Source organism: Abramis brama (assembly GCF_963993115.1).
Source record: "Abramis brama genome assembly, chromosome: 5".
NCBI lineage: Eukaryota > Metazoa > Chordata > Actinopteri > Cypriniformes > Leuciscidae > Abramis > Abramis brama.
In genome coordinates this window covers 20,804,911-20,821,961 of record NC_139967.1, presented here as the reverse complement: position 1 = coordinate 20,821,961, position 17,051 = coordinate 20,804,911, and the positions used below count along the sequence as shown (strand labels likewise).

General features: G+C 38.3%; 2 protein-coding genes across 3 annotated transcripts; one reads left to right on the top strand and one right to left on the bottom strand.

Annotated features, from left to right (window-relative positions):
- The first annotated feature begins 407 nt into the window (after nucleotides 1-407).
- Nucleotides 408-10,944, top strand: ptpa (protein phosphatase 2 phosphatase activator). 2 transcript variants are annotated; one of them, XM_084115805.1, is made up of 10 exons: nucleotides 408-459; nucleotides 2,018-2,127; nucleotides 3,304-3,390; nucleotides 3,507-3,632; nucleotides 3,875-3,992; nucleotides 5,468-5,567; nucleotides 5,778-5,902; nucleotides 6,163-6,263; nucleotides 7,688-7,795; nucleotides 9,841-10,944. In XM_084115805.1, the coding sequence occupies exons 1-10, from the start codon at nucleotides 435-437 to the stop codon at nucleotides 9,913-9,915; spliced, it is 975 nt and encodes a 324-aa protein (XP_083971931.1). In that variant the 5' UTR covers nucleotides 408-434; the 3' UTR covers nucleotides 9,916-10,944. The 2 variants fall into 2 exon arrangements, with proteins under 2 accessions (XP_083971931.1, XP_083971932.1); XM_084115806.1 differs by lacking the exon at nucleotides 408-459 and having other exon boundaries at nucleotides 2,015-2,127; nucleotides 3,301-3,390.
- A 2,925-nt stretch (nucleotides 10,945-13,869) lies between these two features.
- On the bottom strand, nucleotides 13,870-16,182 carry ier5l (immediate early response 5-like). Its single transcript, XM_084113255.1, has one exon. The coding sequence runs from the start codon at nucleotides 16,020-16,022 to the stop codon at nucleotides 15,114-15,116; it is 909 nt and encodes a 302-aa protein (XP_083969381.1). The 5' UTR covers nucleotides 16,023-16,182; the 3' UTR covers nucleotides 13,870-15,113.
- Between the last annotated feature and the right edge of the window lie 869 nt (nucleotides 16,183-17,051).

Sequence of the window (17,051 nt, the reverse complement as noted above, 5' to 3'; positions counted from 1 at the left end):
TTCATAAGCCAAATTTGCACACTCCAAAGTCCACTTTTTTTTTTTTTTATTCCTAACAGTATTTTTTTAACTAGCCTACATAATGTTTTAAGGTACAACCCTACTGAAAATGTATGCGACAATGCAACATTTAATTATTTTGTACTGGTGCTGTTTTTATTGTATTTTTTTATTATAATGTACATATATTGAATTGTACTTATATGTAAATAATAAACAATCATACATCACAAATAACAAACAATATACATACGTAAGTTGATTCCAACATTTTAAATCGTAAATTTACATATTATGCATGTTACAAAAATACATTAGTTGCAGTAATAATCTTTCTCACGACAATTTACATTCGCTGATTAAGTTTAAAAAATATTTTACGCGAAACTGCGGGTGAGAGTTGAAGGGTCGTGTTTTCATGTTCAACAGTAAACATGGCGGAGACTGAGCAGTCGTCAGGTAATTCACATCAATCAAATATTCATTTCATCACGGATAATTCAGAAGCGAAGATACCAATAATATCAAGACTATTATATATGTTGTTGTTCAGTGCCTGAAGCGGCGAAAGGGACGTGCGCGTGTGCGGAAAAACGCTTAGTTGTGTCTCGCCGCGCCTCATGTTATGAATCCATGAGAGTCTGACAGATCTGCGACGTGAACATACGCATTATATGCGATCATATGACCCGAGGTTATTATTTATTTGCAATATTAATTTACTTAGAATGCTGTTTGATATATATTTAGCGAAAATAATGGGCCTAGATGTTGAACACATTTAGTTTCAAAGTTGGCTAACCCATCTGTAAAAATAAAGAGAAGCATCAGCATTAGTAGGTTTTAAAAAAAAAAGGTGCAGCATGTTGTTCTTTTCAGATATGTTTGTGTATAATGTGATGGGAGGAAAAAAATCTAGTAGTTTATCTCTGACAGTATATTCTGGGAAATTGAGGGAATAAACTTATATTTAAAGGGGATTTATTATATCTGGTTAGAGAATTATGAGCATTTTCCTCTTTAGGACAGTGATATGGGGCTCATGTTTCCTGAGCAGAACCAGCTGAGGTCTTTCAAATTTAGGTACACACATAGACTACATTGTATACTATCCTTTAGGGTAAAAAAACAACAACAAAAAACTAAGTTTCTAGTTGTGTAAGTGAATTAGGCTATTATATAAGGGAGGTTTGTTGTAAGTGGCTGCTGTTCCCTTATTCTCCCACTATTCTTTGCAATTAAGCGGAAATATATGTATGGAAATTAATAGTAAATGAAATACTTGGAAATTAAAATGAAATAAGTCAGTATGCCAAAAAGGGTCAAGCCACACAACCTTGTGTTTGTTTAGACATTGTTATTACACATTTATTTCGATATCTTTAGTTTATTTTTACCCCAGCATTTACACACTTTGAAGTGTGCTGTTCATTGGCACACAAAGTCATGAAGTGCACGTATCAACCCACAAGAAGAACAAATTTTCAACTGCCAGTGTGTAATTAACGGTTACAGTCAATGCATTACACTAGAGGCTCTCATCCAGAGTGACTTTAGCTGTATGTGTGAGACTACCATTAACATTGATGCAGAAAGGGCTCTAGTCTAGACGACAAAAACACAATCAAATCATGGGTCAGAACCTGTGGAATGAGTAAATGTTTAGCAGCAATGCATGTGTGATTTTGTCAATCTTAGCTATCAAGGAAAGCTTTAATATATATATTTTTTTAATTACCCATACAAATACAGGGATTATAACCTTATGGTTTGATGATGATGGTTACTTAATATATTGAAATATATAAAAATTAAATAAATATATGTATTTCAGGTATAATATATATTTTAAATATAAGAAATATATTCTAAAATAGTTTAGATTTGCAGAAACCAAATGTAACCAAGTTCTTATTAGATGTTTTAGTATTTATTAGTTGTATTAGTTATAATAATAATATAGTATACTTTGACTCTAAAATTGTGTTCTTCATCATATTTGTTGTCGCTTGCACAGGCTCCTCCCACGAGGATGACAAGCCTCCCAGTCCTGTCAGTTTCAACTTCATAGTGCCAAAGAAGGAGATCAGCATGGTGCCTGATATGGGAAAATGGAAAAGATCACAGGTATGTTGTACAACCCACTATGAGACATTGCTACACTGAGAGATGGAAATATAGCTCACTTTCAGTCTCTTTCCCTCGTATCCCTAGAGTTTAAAGATAATAATAGGAAGCTCTATTGTTGACACACTTTTTCTTGCGCAGCATTACATTTTAGTTCTAAGCATAATAATCATGAGAACCTCTGCATACACTACTCCCATTAAAGGTATGTTTCCTCCTTAGAAATGTTTAAAAATACAGAAATGAAAAACACTGGCCTAGAAAGAGCGCTTTTATTCTCAAGTCAGTAGGTCACTAGTCTCGCGTAGCCAGACCTTCAGACTGACGGCTGAAGGTCTGGAATTCATAGCAGCTTTCTTTGGCCAAGGCCCGCCCATAAGGCCGTTTGACCGACATGTCAAACAACTAATTACAGTTCGTTTCGTTCAGCGTCATGTTTCGAGGCGTGGAAATGTCCCCACAACAACAGACCGGCGTGCAACAAGTCAGTCAGCATAGAAAATCAAAGAAGGAGAAGAAGACAAGATAGATAGGAGGGGACACACAACTAGTAAAATTGGATCTGCTGGGAATCCTTCTAAATGCTGACAAAGGGTCGGCCAGGCTTGGAAAATAATACTCTTCCCAAATCCCGTCGGCAAACAGGCTAAAATATCTCTTTTTGTCTCCACTAAGTGCCTCAAACAAAACTCCTGGACATCTCTTAAAGAGTCTATGCCGTGAACCTCGCATACTTTTGAGAATCCTACGTTTAGCTGATCTTGATAAATGCTCATTGTCACTCATGTAAACACAACAGTTTTTCTTCCGCAATCACACGTCTGCGCTTTGTTTCCCGGCGGACCGAAAATAAACGCGACACTCGCGCCCCCCCGGAAATCCGATAAAATTCAACCAATCAGATGACGACTTCGACATTCCTGAAGTGTTTCCAGTTAAGTGTACCATATGCATCAGACGTTTAGCCAACGTTCCGTGGGCGTGACGTCTGAGGCTGAGACTAGTAGGTCACTGACTCATACTGGCGGTCTTGTTGAAATCACACAACCAAACGAATGATTTCAAGTTCGAGTTACTAACCTTTGATTATATAGTGTGTTTAATACTCATGGTGCTTTTCAAAAAATGAACAAATATTTACATTTATTTGAGCAAGTTTCTGTTTTGTGTAAGTAGGCGTACGCAGACTACATGGGATTCATTCTGACCTTGAATGAGGGTGTGAAGGGAAAGAAATTTACATGTGAATACCAAGTGTCTGAGGTGGGTCACTGTCCTGCTCCTCTCAATACTGCTGTGTGTGTATCTGTGTGTAACAGATGAAGTAGCTGATATATATGCTCATAGAAATGTGCTTGCATACTCTTCTTTGATATTAGACGGTGGAGAAGTTGCTTGCGATGTTGGGAACATTAGATCGCTGGATTGATGAGACGCCTCCTGTCGACCAGCCTTCTCGCTTCGGCAATAAAGCTTACCGCTCATGGTATGCCAAACTGGAGCAGGTGAGCACTCGTATGAAATCAGAAATGTTGACCTTCAAACTGTTTTAACTTAATCACAGTGCCTTCAGAAAGTATTAATGCCCATTTAATTATTTCTTGTAAATTCATATCGAACTTTTCAGGGCAGTATTTGAATTGGTCAAGGGAAATGCTTTTTCATGGCATTGCATAATTTGTTCTGTTTTGTATTTCAGGGCAGTTGTCTTGAGGTTAAATGACGTAAAAGTGTTTTGTGTGTGCAGGACGCAGAGACACTGGTCATGGCCATTCTGCCGTCAGACCGTCATGATGCTGCTCCGGAGATAGCCGTGTACCTAAAGGAGTCTGTAGGCAACTCCACCAGGATTGACTATGGCACAGGTCTGTGTTTATTGTTATTGCGTTTCTTATATGTTTGTGTATGTTTCTCCATAGTTGTCTTTGAAGAGAAATTATGTCTGAGCTTTTCGCACTTTAATCTATTACTCCTTAAGCAGCAAATGCAGCAAATTTACTCCTTAGTAAATTCAACTGTCACAGAGAGAATAATAAAGACCAAAGCGTGAACTATACTTACTTATTTTTTTACCTGGGAAATGTCTCCTGTTAAATGGACATTTTCACAGACTGTATTGACGTGTTTTCACAGTTATTAACATCGTGAATATAGGGTGCTTATTATTTTATAATTACCAATTCAACTTTCTATTAACTGGCTTTCTATTAATACAATACAGTGATTGACAACCGTCTGTGATCTCCCAGTGGTTTGCATTGTTGTCAGTTTAGTGTTAAGTGATTCATTTACACCAAAACAAAAGATAACTTGTATGCCTTCATCACCGAAAACAATATTTGTCTTAAATTTCATATTGAACTCAGACAGGCTCATTTCTGTCAGTTCTTTTTCTTGAATTTCTTTTTCTTCCGTTTGAAAAGCACCCGTGTATACGTTTTTTATGTTCATTTAAAAAAAATTGAATGTACATTTATAACACTATTGCCTGGTTTTACAGACAAGGCTTAAGCCATTCCCAGACTAGAATGCATGTTTGAGCTGTTTTAACTGAAAGCAACTTGCACTGGCATATCTTAAAATATATCAGTGCCAGTGTTTTGTCTCAAGATGCACACCAGTAATGTTCTTTTCTAAGGCACCTTTATAAAAGCTACTTAAATGTCCTAGTCGAACTAAGGCCTAATCCTGGCTTAATCTGAGCCATGTCTGTGAAACCAGGCCTATGCTTAGTTAACCTAAACTAGTTAATGCTACTGTGTGACTGTTTCTAATACAATTGTTGATGAAGTGATGAAATTTGACATCTTTCTCTCTCTTTTTTATCTCATCATCTCAATATATTTGTTTTTTTGTTTTTGTTTTTTTAGAGTTGAAACTCTATGGGTTCTGCTATTGGAGCAAATGGGAACGCAAATAATTATATTTGTTATAGTTACCTCAGAAATGTAAAAAGCGTCCATTATGTATCCATGAAAGTGTCCAAGTATTGATTTAATGTAGTTTTTCCCAATCCCCACTAGAGGGCGCTGTTGAAACACTGTTGATAGCTTAACATGATTCAAATACTGATTTAAATTATTACAAACCTTAAATACACAAAACAGTTCTTGTTTCATTGAAAGTCTGGCATGATTCACTTTTGTGAGTTTGTGAATCTTTTTGTGAGAATAATTAAAAGATCCAGCTCATAAGAGTCATTCATTTGTTAATTTAAGTGTAGCTGGCAATAGAAATAGAATTGTATTGCCATTGTCTTTTGCTATGGTGCTGTAAAATGAGCAGCTGGAAATGCTGATTGCATTATTTCTCATAAGTCCTAACATGTTTCTGTGTGCAGGTCATGAGGCTGCATTTGCTGCGTTCCTCTGCTGTCTTTGCAAGGTGGGAGCTCTGCGCATGGAGGACCAGCTGGCCATCGTATTTAGAGTTTTTGACAAGTTAGTGGTTCTTCTTATTGCTTCACTTCTGATTTTGAATATAACCTTTCATTGTTCTCAGGTTAGATCTGCAACTTCACTAAACAAGTTTGCACTTTACTGCACACTAAATGTCAACAAAAATTGTGTCAGTGTATTTTACAGTTGTGTTTTGTGGTTGATGGTGTGAAGAACTCATTTGCATCAAGCATTTTGATCTTATCGGTGTAGGTATCTGCTAGTGATGCGCAAACTGCAGAAGACGTATAGGATGGAGCCGGCTGGGAGTCAGGGTGTGTGGGGCCTTGACGACTTTCAGTTTCTCCCCTTCATATGGGGGAGCGCACAGCTCATAGGTAACGGCTCCGTCTTCGTCGCCAGGTTTGGCTCTTATTCTGTAATGTTTAGCATGAATTGTTTCCTGGCGGGAGATGCTGCCTTGTTTAGTCTTTAACAAGACCAAGCTCAGCTATTTGTTAGACCTATACAGTTATATTTTGCTTATTTTTTAATTGGTTAAATCCTAAATAATTGTTGCATGCAATGACAACCATGGAGACACCTAGTGGTCACACTAAGTTACTGTCCGGTGTGTCTGTTCATCTATTGTGTGCAGACCACCCAACCCTGGAACCCCGACACTTTTTGGAGGAGAAGGCCGTAAACGAGTACCACCAAGACTACATGTTTCTGGAGTGCATTAAGTTCATCAATGAGGTGTGTGTCATCTAGCATCTGGTCGTGTTTTGAGCGTGAGATGGCCATTTTTCATTTCGTTTTTTTGGGAGGATGAAATTTTGTTCACACACAAACAGTAACTCATACGTTCCATTCATGTAAATACTTACAATATATAGTTTAAAACTCTCTCTCTCTCTCTCTCTCCCTCTCTCTCTCAGGGAGGTTGTATTTGGACTCCACTCACATGAGTCATTTCCTTCCTTCCCTGCACGTTGTTGTGAATCACTCCTAAGGCCCCTAGGGCCCACCCCCTCCTTTCTCTTTCTTTTCCTCTCTCTCTTTCTCTTTCTCTCTCTCTCTCTCTCTCCTTCCTTCTCTCTATTCCTCTGTTAGGGGCTAGTAGGTCTCTGGAAAGTCCGGCTTGACGAGAGCAGTGTGTGTGTGGAGTAAAGCCACACAGCACTGCCATTCATAAAGTGCTCTTTCCCAAGGGCAGCCCACCAGCCCCTCTCTCTCATAAACTCTCATGAATAGGCCTCATAGTACAGTGACTTGATGACGATAGGTTAATTACCACCAGTACAGAAGACTTCATAATCTTTTGATAATCTTAATTCTATTATTATTTTGCTTAATTTACACACATAAACTACTGTTCAAAAGTTTGGGGTCAGTACGATTTTTCTTAATAAATAAATACTTTTATTCGGCAAGGATGCATTAAATTGATCAAAAGTGACAGTAAAGACTATATGTTGTAATGTTACAAAAGATTTCAAATAAATGCTGTTCTATTGAACTTTCTATTCACCAGAAGGATCATGTGACAACTAATCACGTGACCAACTTTGCAATCACAGAAATAAATAACATTTGAATATATTGAAGTAGAAAACAGTTATTTACAAGTGTAATAATATTTCACAATGTAACTGTTTTACTGTAACCATTTTATTACATTTTATTAAATGCAGCCTTGGTGAGCATAAAAGACTTCTTTCCAAAACATTTAAAAAAATCTTGCTGACCCCAAACGTTTGAACAGTAATGCATGCTTTTTTTTTTCTTCTTTTTTTACATTAATATATGTTTCAAACTTTTCAGTGTTATTTTTTGTTAGTTTAGTGTTTTGCAAATATTAGTGCTAAATTCTGTTTGATAATCTTTCTAGTAACACTTATATTTCTACAATTACTTATACTATCTTTGCCCGTTTTTTGTCCGGTCTGTGATCAACAGACACAAGTACTCACCACAGTTAAAAGTGAAATTCAAGTATCTTATTCTAAGCAGTCTTGTCAGGTTTCCATACACCTCAAATGAATCACATTTAAACATCTCTGAGATGTTTATGCATTTCAAAATGCTCCATTAAATCGAGCTTTAATGTTGCTGATTGTACATTATATCGTAAGTTTACCATCATCTCCTTAATCACTATGAACATTGTCTGTCTTTAGATGAAAACAGGCCCTTTTGCCGAGCACTCAAATCAGCTTTGGAACATCAGCGCTGTTCCTTCTTGGTCCAAAGTCAATCAAGGTCTCATACGAATGTATAAAGCAGAAGTAAGTATCATGCCATTGTAAACACTAATACATGTCAGGAGTTTTTGATGCTGTAATATATTTAACTTGGTGTGATACTGATTCCTTATCTAGAGTATTTAAATGGTACATTTGGTAGTTAGTGAACTAAATCCTTTTTTTAATCGTAACAGAAAAAATATGAAAAAACATTCTATTTAGAAAGCAAAATTGCAAGATACCCACTTATACAGTCTTCATGGGACATTTATAAATGAGTCATTATAAATGCCAAGCAATAGATTCTCAGTTGTTCTGTGAAGTTTTAAGACCGGAGCTGAAAGAGTTAATAGGGCAAGCATTTGTGTTCGAGGGGAAGAACCGCGTGCCCCACCCCCTCCTCCAAAGCCCACATCCTGTGTTGTTCAGAAGACGCTGGTGCTCCCTCCTCCTCCTCTCCTCTCAGCACAGAGCGAAGCTGAGGGGCCAGTCTGTCTGCAAATTCCCCTCCTCCTTCTCTCTCTCTCTCTCTCTCTCTGTCTTCCCCACCCCCGTATATATCACACTCTCGTTCTCTCTTTGACTCCGTCAGCCTGGGACTCATGACTGTTACTGATGTCTTTCAAGTTAAATGCTAAGAGAGAATGAAAGCTATTCATATGGAAGTTTTATATATGAAAGGATATAATTTAATTTTATTTAATTCTGAGCAACATTTCAATGTGCTTTTGTCTCAATTTCACTTTTTTCTACATTGAAATACATGAGAGGCTTTTCCATCTCGTCTCCTTTGGCTTTGCGTGTAGTTTGAAGATCCTATACACTTCATAGTCAATCCTACACTTTTATTCAGCAAGCGTGCATTAAACTGATCAAAAGTGACAGTAAAGACTTGTAGGGCTGCCCCCCAACTAAAGATTTTCCTAGCTGACTGTTAGTCGTTCATTTAAGCCATCAGTCGATTAGTCAACTGAAAAAAAGAAATTGAACAAAAATGTAGGATATAAATTATTAACAAGCAAATAAATATACATCAAACTGAAACACTTAATAGAGAAATATCAGTGCGAACATAATCAGACAGGTAGCCTTAACATCGAATGAAAACTCAGTTTTTCAGAGGTCAAAAAAAATAAAAAATACATTAAGCCTATATAAAAACAAATAAATAAATAGCAGCAAACTGAAACTCTACAACAATATATGGACAATTAGGCTATATCTGACTCACCGTTACTCCAATCTCAGTCTTCTCATATTATGAGAAAGGGACACAAGTTTGTCCACGTCTTAACACCGGCTTTTGAGAAGATGCGCTCCGATGGCGTGGACATGGAAGTTCAGTTAAACATGTCGTGCGTTAAGCGCAACATTTAGGTTCCACACTCCACATGAACACTTGGACATTTGTCTAGGTTAACGATAGAGCGAACGGCCATGTGAAGTGCTATAGGCTACTACTTGCATGTTTTATATGATAAGTCATGTTTGGGGTCGCACGTCGTCTTTTTTTTTGGTCATTCTTTACCCTCTCGAAACGTTCCCACAGTACTTTGGATTTGCCTGAAATATTACCTCATGGACCAGCCGTGTTATACTTTGCCCCTTCCTGTGGAGTTTTTTTCTGCGCCTAACCGACTGATTCAAATTTAGACGACCAAGACTAACCTTTAGTCGACTATTAAAGCGCTAAAGACTTGTTAAAAAAGTTCAAAAAGATTTCTATCAAAATCAGCATATTAGAATGATTTCTGACGGATCATGTGATAGAAGATACAAAACAGTTCTTTTAAATTGTAATAATATTTTACAGTATTACTGTTAATTCTGTATTTTCGATTAAATAAATGCAGCCTTGGTGAGCATAAAGGACTTCTTTCAAAAACATGAAAAAAATCTTACTGACCCCACACTTTTGAACAGTTGTGTGTGTGTGTGTGTGTGTGTGGAAATATACCTTTGTATATTTATAGTTTTATTCTGTTTGGACGCCATGGCATTAGACATTTTGAAAGCTAGTAAATCTGTTCTCTTGCTTGTATAGTTGATTGATACTAGTTAACTCTTTCTCTGTCGCCCTCTCACAGTGTCTAGAAAAATTTCCTGTCATCCAGCATTTCAAGTTTGGCAGCCTGCTCTCCATCCAGCCAGTTAAACCATGAGAGACAACAGAAAGAATTCGCACCTTGTCAGAGAGCACAACCATAACTCTGTCTATGGACGAAAGCGCTTCAGTTCCATGTTAACAGACCTTAGTATGCATTCTCTTCAGCAGAGGTGCTTGGTCTTAATCCTGCAGATCTACTTTTCCTAGAGAGTTCAGTCCCAAAGCTGCTCTAATACATCCTATCCTCACATTTTTATGTGAACATGAAGACCTTGATCATCTGGTTTAGGAGTAGATGAGTTGATTTGAACTAAACTCTGCAGGACAGTAGATCTGAACAGCCCTGCTCTTCACAATCTACTAGTTGTGCATATTAAATCCCACTTCTGATATTCCTCCTAGTGATGCAGTTTGTCTTTATGGTTTTATTTATCTATTCCCTGCAAGCAGGAAGTTGAACTGCTACTAAGACACCTGCAGTTATGCACATATACATTTTCATCTGGATTGGCATTTATATTTATTTATGTGTATATAAAGAACAGAGCTTGTCACAATGAACGGTTGAAGGCTTGATTTTGGTTTAATGGATTCCATTTCCTGTGTGCAAAGATCTGAAGAACAATGTGTGTTTGTGTGTGTGCGGGTGTTTGTGAGTTTGTGGAGCATCAGTGTCTCAAAAGGCGCTTTTTGAGTCGCTTGCTGTTCAGTTATCAAAGATCACTGAGGTATATGTTTGCTGTGAATGGTTTTGGCAAGTGTCGTTTTTACATATGTAAGACATTTATAAGTTGTCAGCCACTTAAGTTTTACATTTTTTGCATTTTTGGCTGTGCTTATTTCTTTCTTTTTCATTTAACTGAAAATAGGACAAGTAATTGGTGTGTAAAATGTCAGAAAGACTTAACCCGTGTAGTTTGTAAACAGCCACATGTAGCTAATACCATAGTCTTCCGTTTGCTAAAGTAAAGCAATGAATGTGGCTCCACCAGTTTGGCATTGTGCTAAATCAGTGAAGCTTTTCTGATTTCTAAACTTTATTCTGTGTAAATAAATGGTTTCAGTTTGCTTCATAACCAACAAAGAGAGGGAGTATCATTTATTGAACAGGGTATCTGCAAGTTAAAATTACCGAAATAGAGCAAAGCTTTTGTTACTCAAATGCAGTAAATGTTTATGCTGTTAGAACCAGGCGAAACATCTATGGACACTTTTTACATGGGCACAAATATAATTTATCCTTCACAGAGTAAGTATTCGTTGTTCTGCACATAAGCACACTTTCAATCTAAAGCACACTTTAGATTGATTCACTGAAATTCATCTGGATTGAGAATGAAATGAGAGGCACGTTAAAACAGAGTATTTACTTTTCTGTTTTAAACCAACCAGCTTTTTTGTTTATCATGGGTCAATATGGAACTAACAGACCTGGACTTCCTTTCCTAAAAGCTTTGTAGGCCTAAGTAGATCATGCAAACCAATGGTCTCAAGATCTACTTAGGATTACGATGCTTCTAGGAAATACAGCCCTCACTGTTATGTTACAAAATCATCCCTTTAGCTTGGATGCCAGCAGCTGGTTGCAACAAACCCTTTAAATTAAGAAACTTTGTGACAATTCATTTATAATAATAACTAAGGGTCTGCTTAGTTTAAGGGGTTTGTTGCAATCGGTATCAAATTTGTCAAAATCTGCCATTGTCAAAATCTTTAGTGTCATCAAATTGGCTTTTTGAGTTACTAGTATTTAATAAAGAAATGTCTTCTAATTTTTGAGATGCAATGGAACTGCTGGGTTGATAATGGGACATAACACTCGATGTTTATCTGCTTCCTAACCACCACAATTAAGTTGTAAGTGAATTACTAACATTGTGACTTCTAATAGAGGGTTAAAAATGTGTGAATTAGGTTTCTTTTCCTCGTTAAAATATACAGTTGACTGAACTTCAAAGTAGTTTCAGCAGTGTCCTGTTATGTGAAATGCTACAATTCATTTAAAACTGATATATAATTCAAATAAAAGGTTTCATTGCCTCATGTATAAAGAAAAAGATATGTAGAGTTTATGATTTTGGGGTGAATGGTTATTAGATATACATGTGCATTTTAACATATATCTTGATGTTGAATTAAAAAAAAAAAAAACATGGACATGGTTTTATTTCTCATGGTTTTATTTATCTCTCATTTATGTAATTTTGTTATATAAAATAAGGTGTTTTCTGAAGCAATTGGGGGGGGGGCCAATAACCCCCGCACAGCTTGCTGAGTTATTGACATGAACTCATGTCGAATTTACCCCCAACACCCATCTGCATCCCCCGTTTCTATTCAGTTGTATTCACGCAGGCTCCACTGCTGAGTTCAACAGGCGCAGTTGAGATAAGATAAGATTAAAGTCGTGCCTTTTGTCTTCAATTGCATTTGATGTTACCACTGAGCCCGTTTCACAAGGAGAGTGTAAACAGAGGCGCATTTAGTATATATATCACGTCTACCGGCTAATGAAACGCGTGCTATCTATGTGGAAGATTCTGTGTGCGTGTATAATTGACAGCGCATGGATCCTTCAATCACGTAAAATGAGAACATCTGCATTCGTTTCGTGCGCGCGCTCTCCATGGCAGCGTTTCCCGCGTCTGCCACGCGGAGGAGCTCGCCACACACCACAGACTATGTAGTAACCTACATCGGCGGTCAAAAATTAAACGAATATACAAACGGTTTTTTTATAAAAATAGATTTGGTATCGTTAGCACTGACACATTTCCCCTAATATGAGCGTATTCAGAACAAAACAAACAAACAAACGGGTTCAAATATAACTTACACACTCATTAAGCCGACATCTAATTAACCTTGTTGAATCATTCAGTTATTTCTAAGACGTGTCCGTCGCATTACAAACCAAGCTACAACGTATTTGAACGGTTTTAAACGCCTCGTCGTAATGTAGTACAAACAGGCTACCGCGCGACCGAATTACCTGCGTTTTAGCGACATTTAAGCATGCGCGAAACAGCTATATTCGTCGAAAACAGCTAAGACAACGACCTGACAATAGCCTATGCATGTTGGACGTTGATGTGTCGGGTGTACTGCGGTGGGGTATCTCAGATTGAGAGGAGTCGAGAGGTTTCGGCTAGAGATGAGAGAGGGAGAGAGAGAGAGACCGGGGAGAGGACAGGGAGGGGAGGGGTGGAGGGGGTTGCAGGGAGCAGCGGATTCGAGGTCAGCCCAAAGTGCCGCTACATAGGCGCTCTAATACCTTCATTCATTGATTTTGAAGAACACCACCATGTGGCATACAGCAGAGATAACACAGTCTGCAAGTTTAGCGAGAGTTTCTGGCTAAAAAGTGCGCGCGCCTTGAACACAGTGCCCGTCAATAAGACGTGACGCGTTTGTCAGGCAAAAGTTTGCTTTTATGGGTAATGGTCTTTGCATGCGAAACCCTCGTTTTAAATGTAGGCTTTACTATACTTTGTTTTATTCTATCTATGGTGCGTAGGCTATACCTATAAATTCCCTTCCCATTCATTAGTTGTTTTATTTTTGGCCTAGGCCTACAGGTGACAGTTTAATATCCCACAGGTAGCCTAATGGCAAATAGGCTTGGCTACCTAAAATTAAATTTCAGCTGATATAAAACAGGTAAACAATGCTGAGAACATTGATTTAGTATCTAAAATCGTATGCACAGTTGTTGCCAGTTTGGAGAACCATTGAGTGAAATCATTTTTGTGAGTGAAATATAAATTGGGTTTGGCCTTGATTAGAAATTTAACTAACATTAGTGAAGTAGCCTATGGAAAATTGGCAAATGTATAGGCTAATGATTTGCTGTGGATATGGTAGATGAGATTTATTATATATCGAGATTTATTTAAGATTTCTGTATTGCTTTGAGTCAAGCTCACTATCACCAGATGAGGCCTAAATGTTAGCTTTAATTGGACACTCTTGGTTTATCAAAAGATACACAAAAAGAGGCAATGCAAAGTAAGTTTCATTTTTTATTAAGGTTATAAATTTTAAACAAATACTTTCTAAAACAGTTTTACCCGGTGATATACAATTTAATATGCACAAAAATACAAGAATACCAACAAAATATGGAGAATACGTCTGAAAACGTCTTTAATTCAGTACACATAGTGCTTATATAATGTGAGGACGTATGGCTAATTTATGAGATTGCCTTTTTAGAACAAAAGGTCTAAGTTTGTAGAAAATAAAATCAAACCCACAAAACCAAGCAAATGCTGGCATTATGAATTACTGTGAAGGCTTTAACTTTTTCTGAGAGTAAGGGGGCAGGAAATGGCTAATGCTGGAGACTTGGTTAGTCAACAAAAATACCTGGCTGGCAGATTAAATCACGGCGTGCATTATGGGAGTTGTAGTGTTAATTAATGGCCCCAACTTTCAGTGTTGATGAGGTGACTGGCATAGGCGAACTACAAACACACTCAGAGGAACTGGAGCTGTAGGTCAGTCAGTGCAGTCAACAAAACGCACCAGTCCTCGCCACTTTCAACAGAACAATTCATAATATAGAAAACAACAAACTCAGACAGGGAGGGGGTTCATATATTGCACCTTCATTAGCCTACTTGATTGCCCTGTATGATATTACAGAATGTAGTCTGTTGAAGCCAGTCCTCTTCCTGTAGCTCTACGTTAACAACAACACGAGCTCAGAGATATAGTCTTGTAGTAGGCTGGTAGCCTGTTCTACTGGTAAACTGGTAAGTTAGTCGTTAGAAAAATGTTAGAAAATATGACACGACTGCTTAAAGTGTTTTGTGTGAGAAATAAGCGTGCAGTGGGTATAGGCTTCTCCGTTTGCAGCCTGTTATTCCCAACATTACATGACTAGTAATGTTATTTTACAATACATCTTTGTGAAAGTTCCTGGGAAGGGGAGAGAAAAGAGAAACAATCCACGAGCGACACATTCAGAGACTTTCCATGTTTGTGGCCATAGCTAGCAGTCTGCGTTGGGTTTAAGGCAACGAAATTCAACTTCGTATTAGAACGTTTGCTGTAATATCGACATTTGTTTTAAAGGACAGGACATCACAAGTGGTAGGCTACAACCACTGTCCGCCACCCCCACTGAAACGAAACTAAAAACAAACCAAATAAAAAACGCTTAAATAACTTTGCTGCAAAAATAAAAGTCAATTTGTCTTAGACTCTGTACAATTTCATAAAGTATCTGTATTCGCATTAACCACAGAGTCAAAAGGCTACAATAGCTCTCGTCCAAGCCCCTAAACTCGCCAGGGCTTGTTTGCTACAGAACTGTCCGTTTAAGGCTTGCTCCAAGTCCGCTTGTCTGCTCACCAGTCCCGTAAACCCCGAGCCGAAGATCGAGATGAGGTTGGAAATGTTCGACGTGTCCAAATGCTCCGTGCACACGTATGAAGAGTCCTCGAATTTCGCTCTTTTGCACGGCGTAAAATCCGGCACCTCCTCGATCTCGGACACGTAGTAACCAAAGTCAAGCTTGCGTTTCTTGGCTGGGCTCTGTGCGCCCTGGCAGCATTGTTGGAGCGAAGCGCAGCAGTCCTGATGCAAATACCCGTTCTCTACTGTGGTAACGACATGCGTGTCCAAATCGAGCACTGTAGTTTTGTTGCAGTGCATGTTGTTTACCGGCGAAAAGTCACAGTTGGAAACGGGGTAGGCTTCCGCGCAGCAGCTGCGGTAGAACGAGGGATCCGGAGCTTTGCAGACCTCTTCGTTTTGGAGAGCCATGGGCACCGAGCAGGCGCTGCTGGGCTGGATGTGCTGCACCGGAGGAGCCTGGTGACTGACGGGCAAGAGCGCGCCGCAGAGGCTCGCTGACTCGCTCGCGCTGCCGCAGCAGTCCCCCGTCTGCTCCTCGCAGTCCTCCATCAAATCGAGCGGGTTCAGCTCCTGGATCTCGTTGCAGACGGTCATCACCTCCTCGTACTGCTGCATCCTGTAGATCTCAGCGTACTTCTCGTTCATGTAGACTTGCCTGGCGTTCCTCAGTACATAGGAAACCAGCAGGTTTTTGTGCAGCTTGATTCCTCCTCTCTGCGTACGGGAGTTGTGGATTTTTCGTAATGATATCGAAATTAGACTTTGTGCATCCACTGCACACTCCATGGTGTTGATCATGGTCGGGGTCGTGATGTTTTCCCACCGCTCTGACGAAAGTAACTAACTTTCTTTTAGTCAGAATCACGATATTTCGTTCGGGGACGAAGGCTTAAGTCAGCTCTGTGGAGAAACATTGAACGTGGTCGTTTCTGCCTCAACGTGTGAGCGAAGGCAATCATTAGCCTGCGCTTGCTGCCATAGTATATATACGGCGAAGAACTTTACGCCCACTTTACCTTCGGCCAATCAGGGGCTGAGAATATCGTTGAGTGACAAGCAAATTCCACCCAGAGGTTTTGATCTCGTCCAATCATAGAGAGGCGGTTCTTCTGTGCTATTCAAATTCCAAACTGACTTTACCAAACTGGAATGTTCTCATGAGGCGCATTGTACTTCGGAGTGCGTGCTCTTGTCATGTGTGCTGGAGAGACTACTTGAAGGATATGACATAAATTTACTAAAATATATATATTTCTAAATAGGATAATCTAACAAGTACTAAGCATTGTAAATTTGACACAGCTGAAAAACACTCTGGATTAACAGTCATTAAAACTCTTTTTACTTCATTTTTGGCAATCGATATTTTAAGAACATTATTATTACCCATTTGCAACTTACATGTAACCCATATAGCATATGAAACGTTAAACCATTGATCATAAATATCATAATAAATATAAATAGGCTAAATATATTTATATATTATAGCCTGTTTTTATTTAATATGGATTTAGTAAATGGGAAAACATTATGTAATGGAGGATTCAGACTCAAAACATAGCAAATGTAATGAACATACTATGTAATATAAACTGTATAGCCTTATTCTTACATTGTTTCTCAAATATGCATTACCTAAAATATACAAGACGAGGCAATTATCTAAAATGTCAAGATGTGGAATATCAATAATCTCAAATAATCCAGATAAGGATATTAGTAAGTAATAAAAACATCTAAGACTACAGATATTTAGTTAGAATTGAATATTATTTTTAGAAAGTCAAAACAGATGATGAATAAAGTATGCTCTGGAGTATTCAT

Coding starts and splice junctions, on each gene's coding strand:
- ptpa (XM_084115805.1), top strand. CDS start 435: ATGGCGGAGACTGAGCAGTCGTCAG. Junction 3,391..3,506: donor GTGAATACCAAGTGTCTGAG/GTGGGTCACTGT, acceptor CTTTGATATTAG/ACGGTGGAGAAGTTGCTTGC. Junction 3,993..5,467: donor CAGGATTGACTATGGCACAG/GTCTGTGTTTAT, acceptor TTCTGTGTGCAG/GTCATGAGGCTGCATTTGCT.
- ier5l (XM_084113255.1), bottom strand. CDS start 16,022: ATGATCAACACCATGGAGTGTGCAGTGGATGCACAAAGTCTAATTTCG.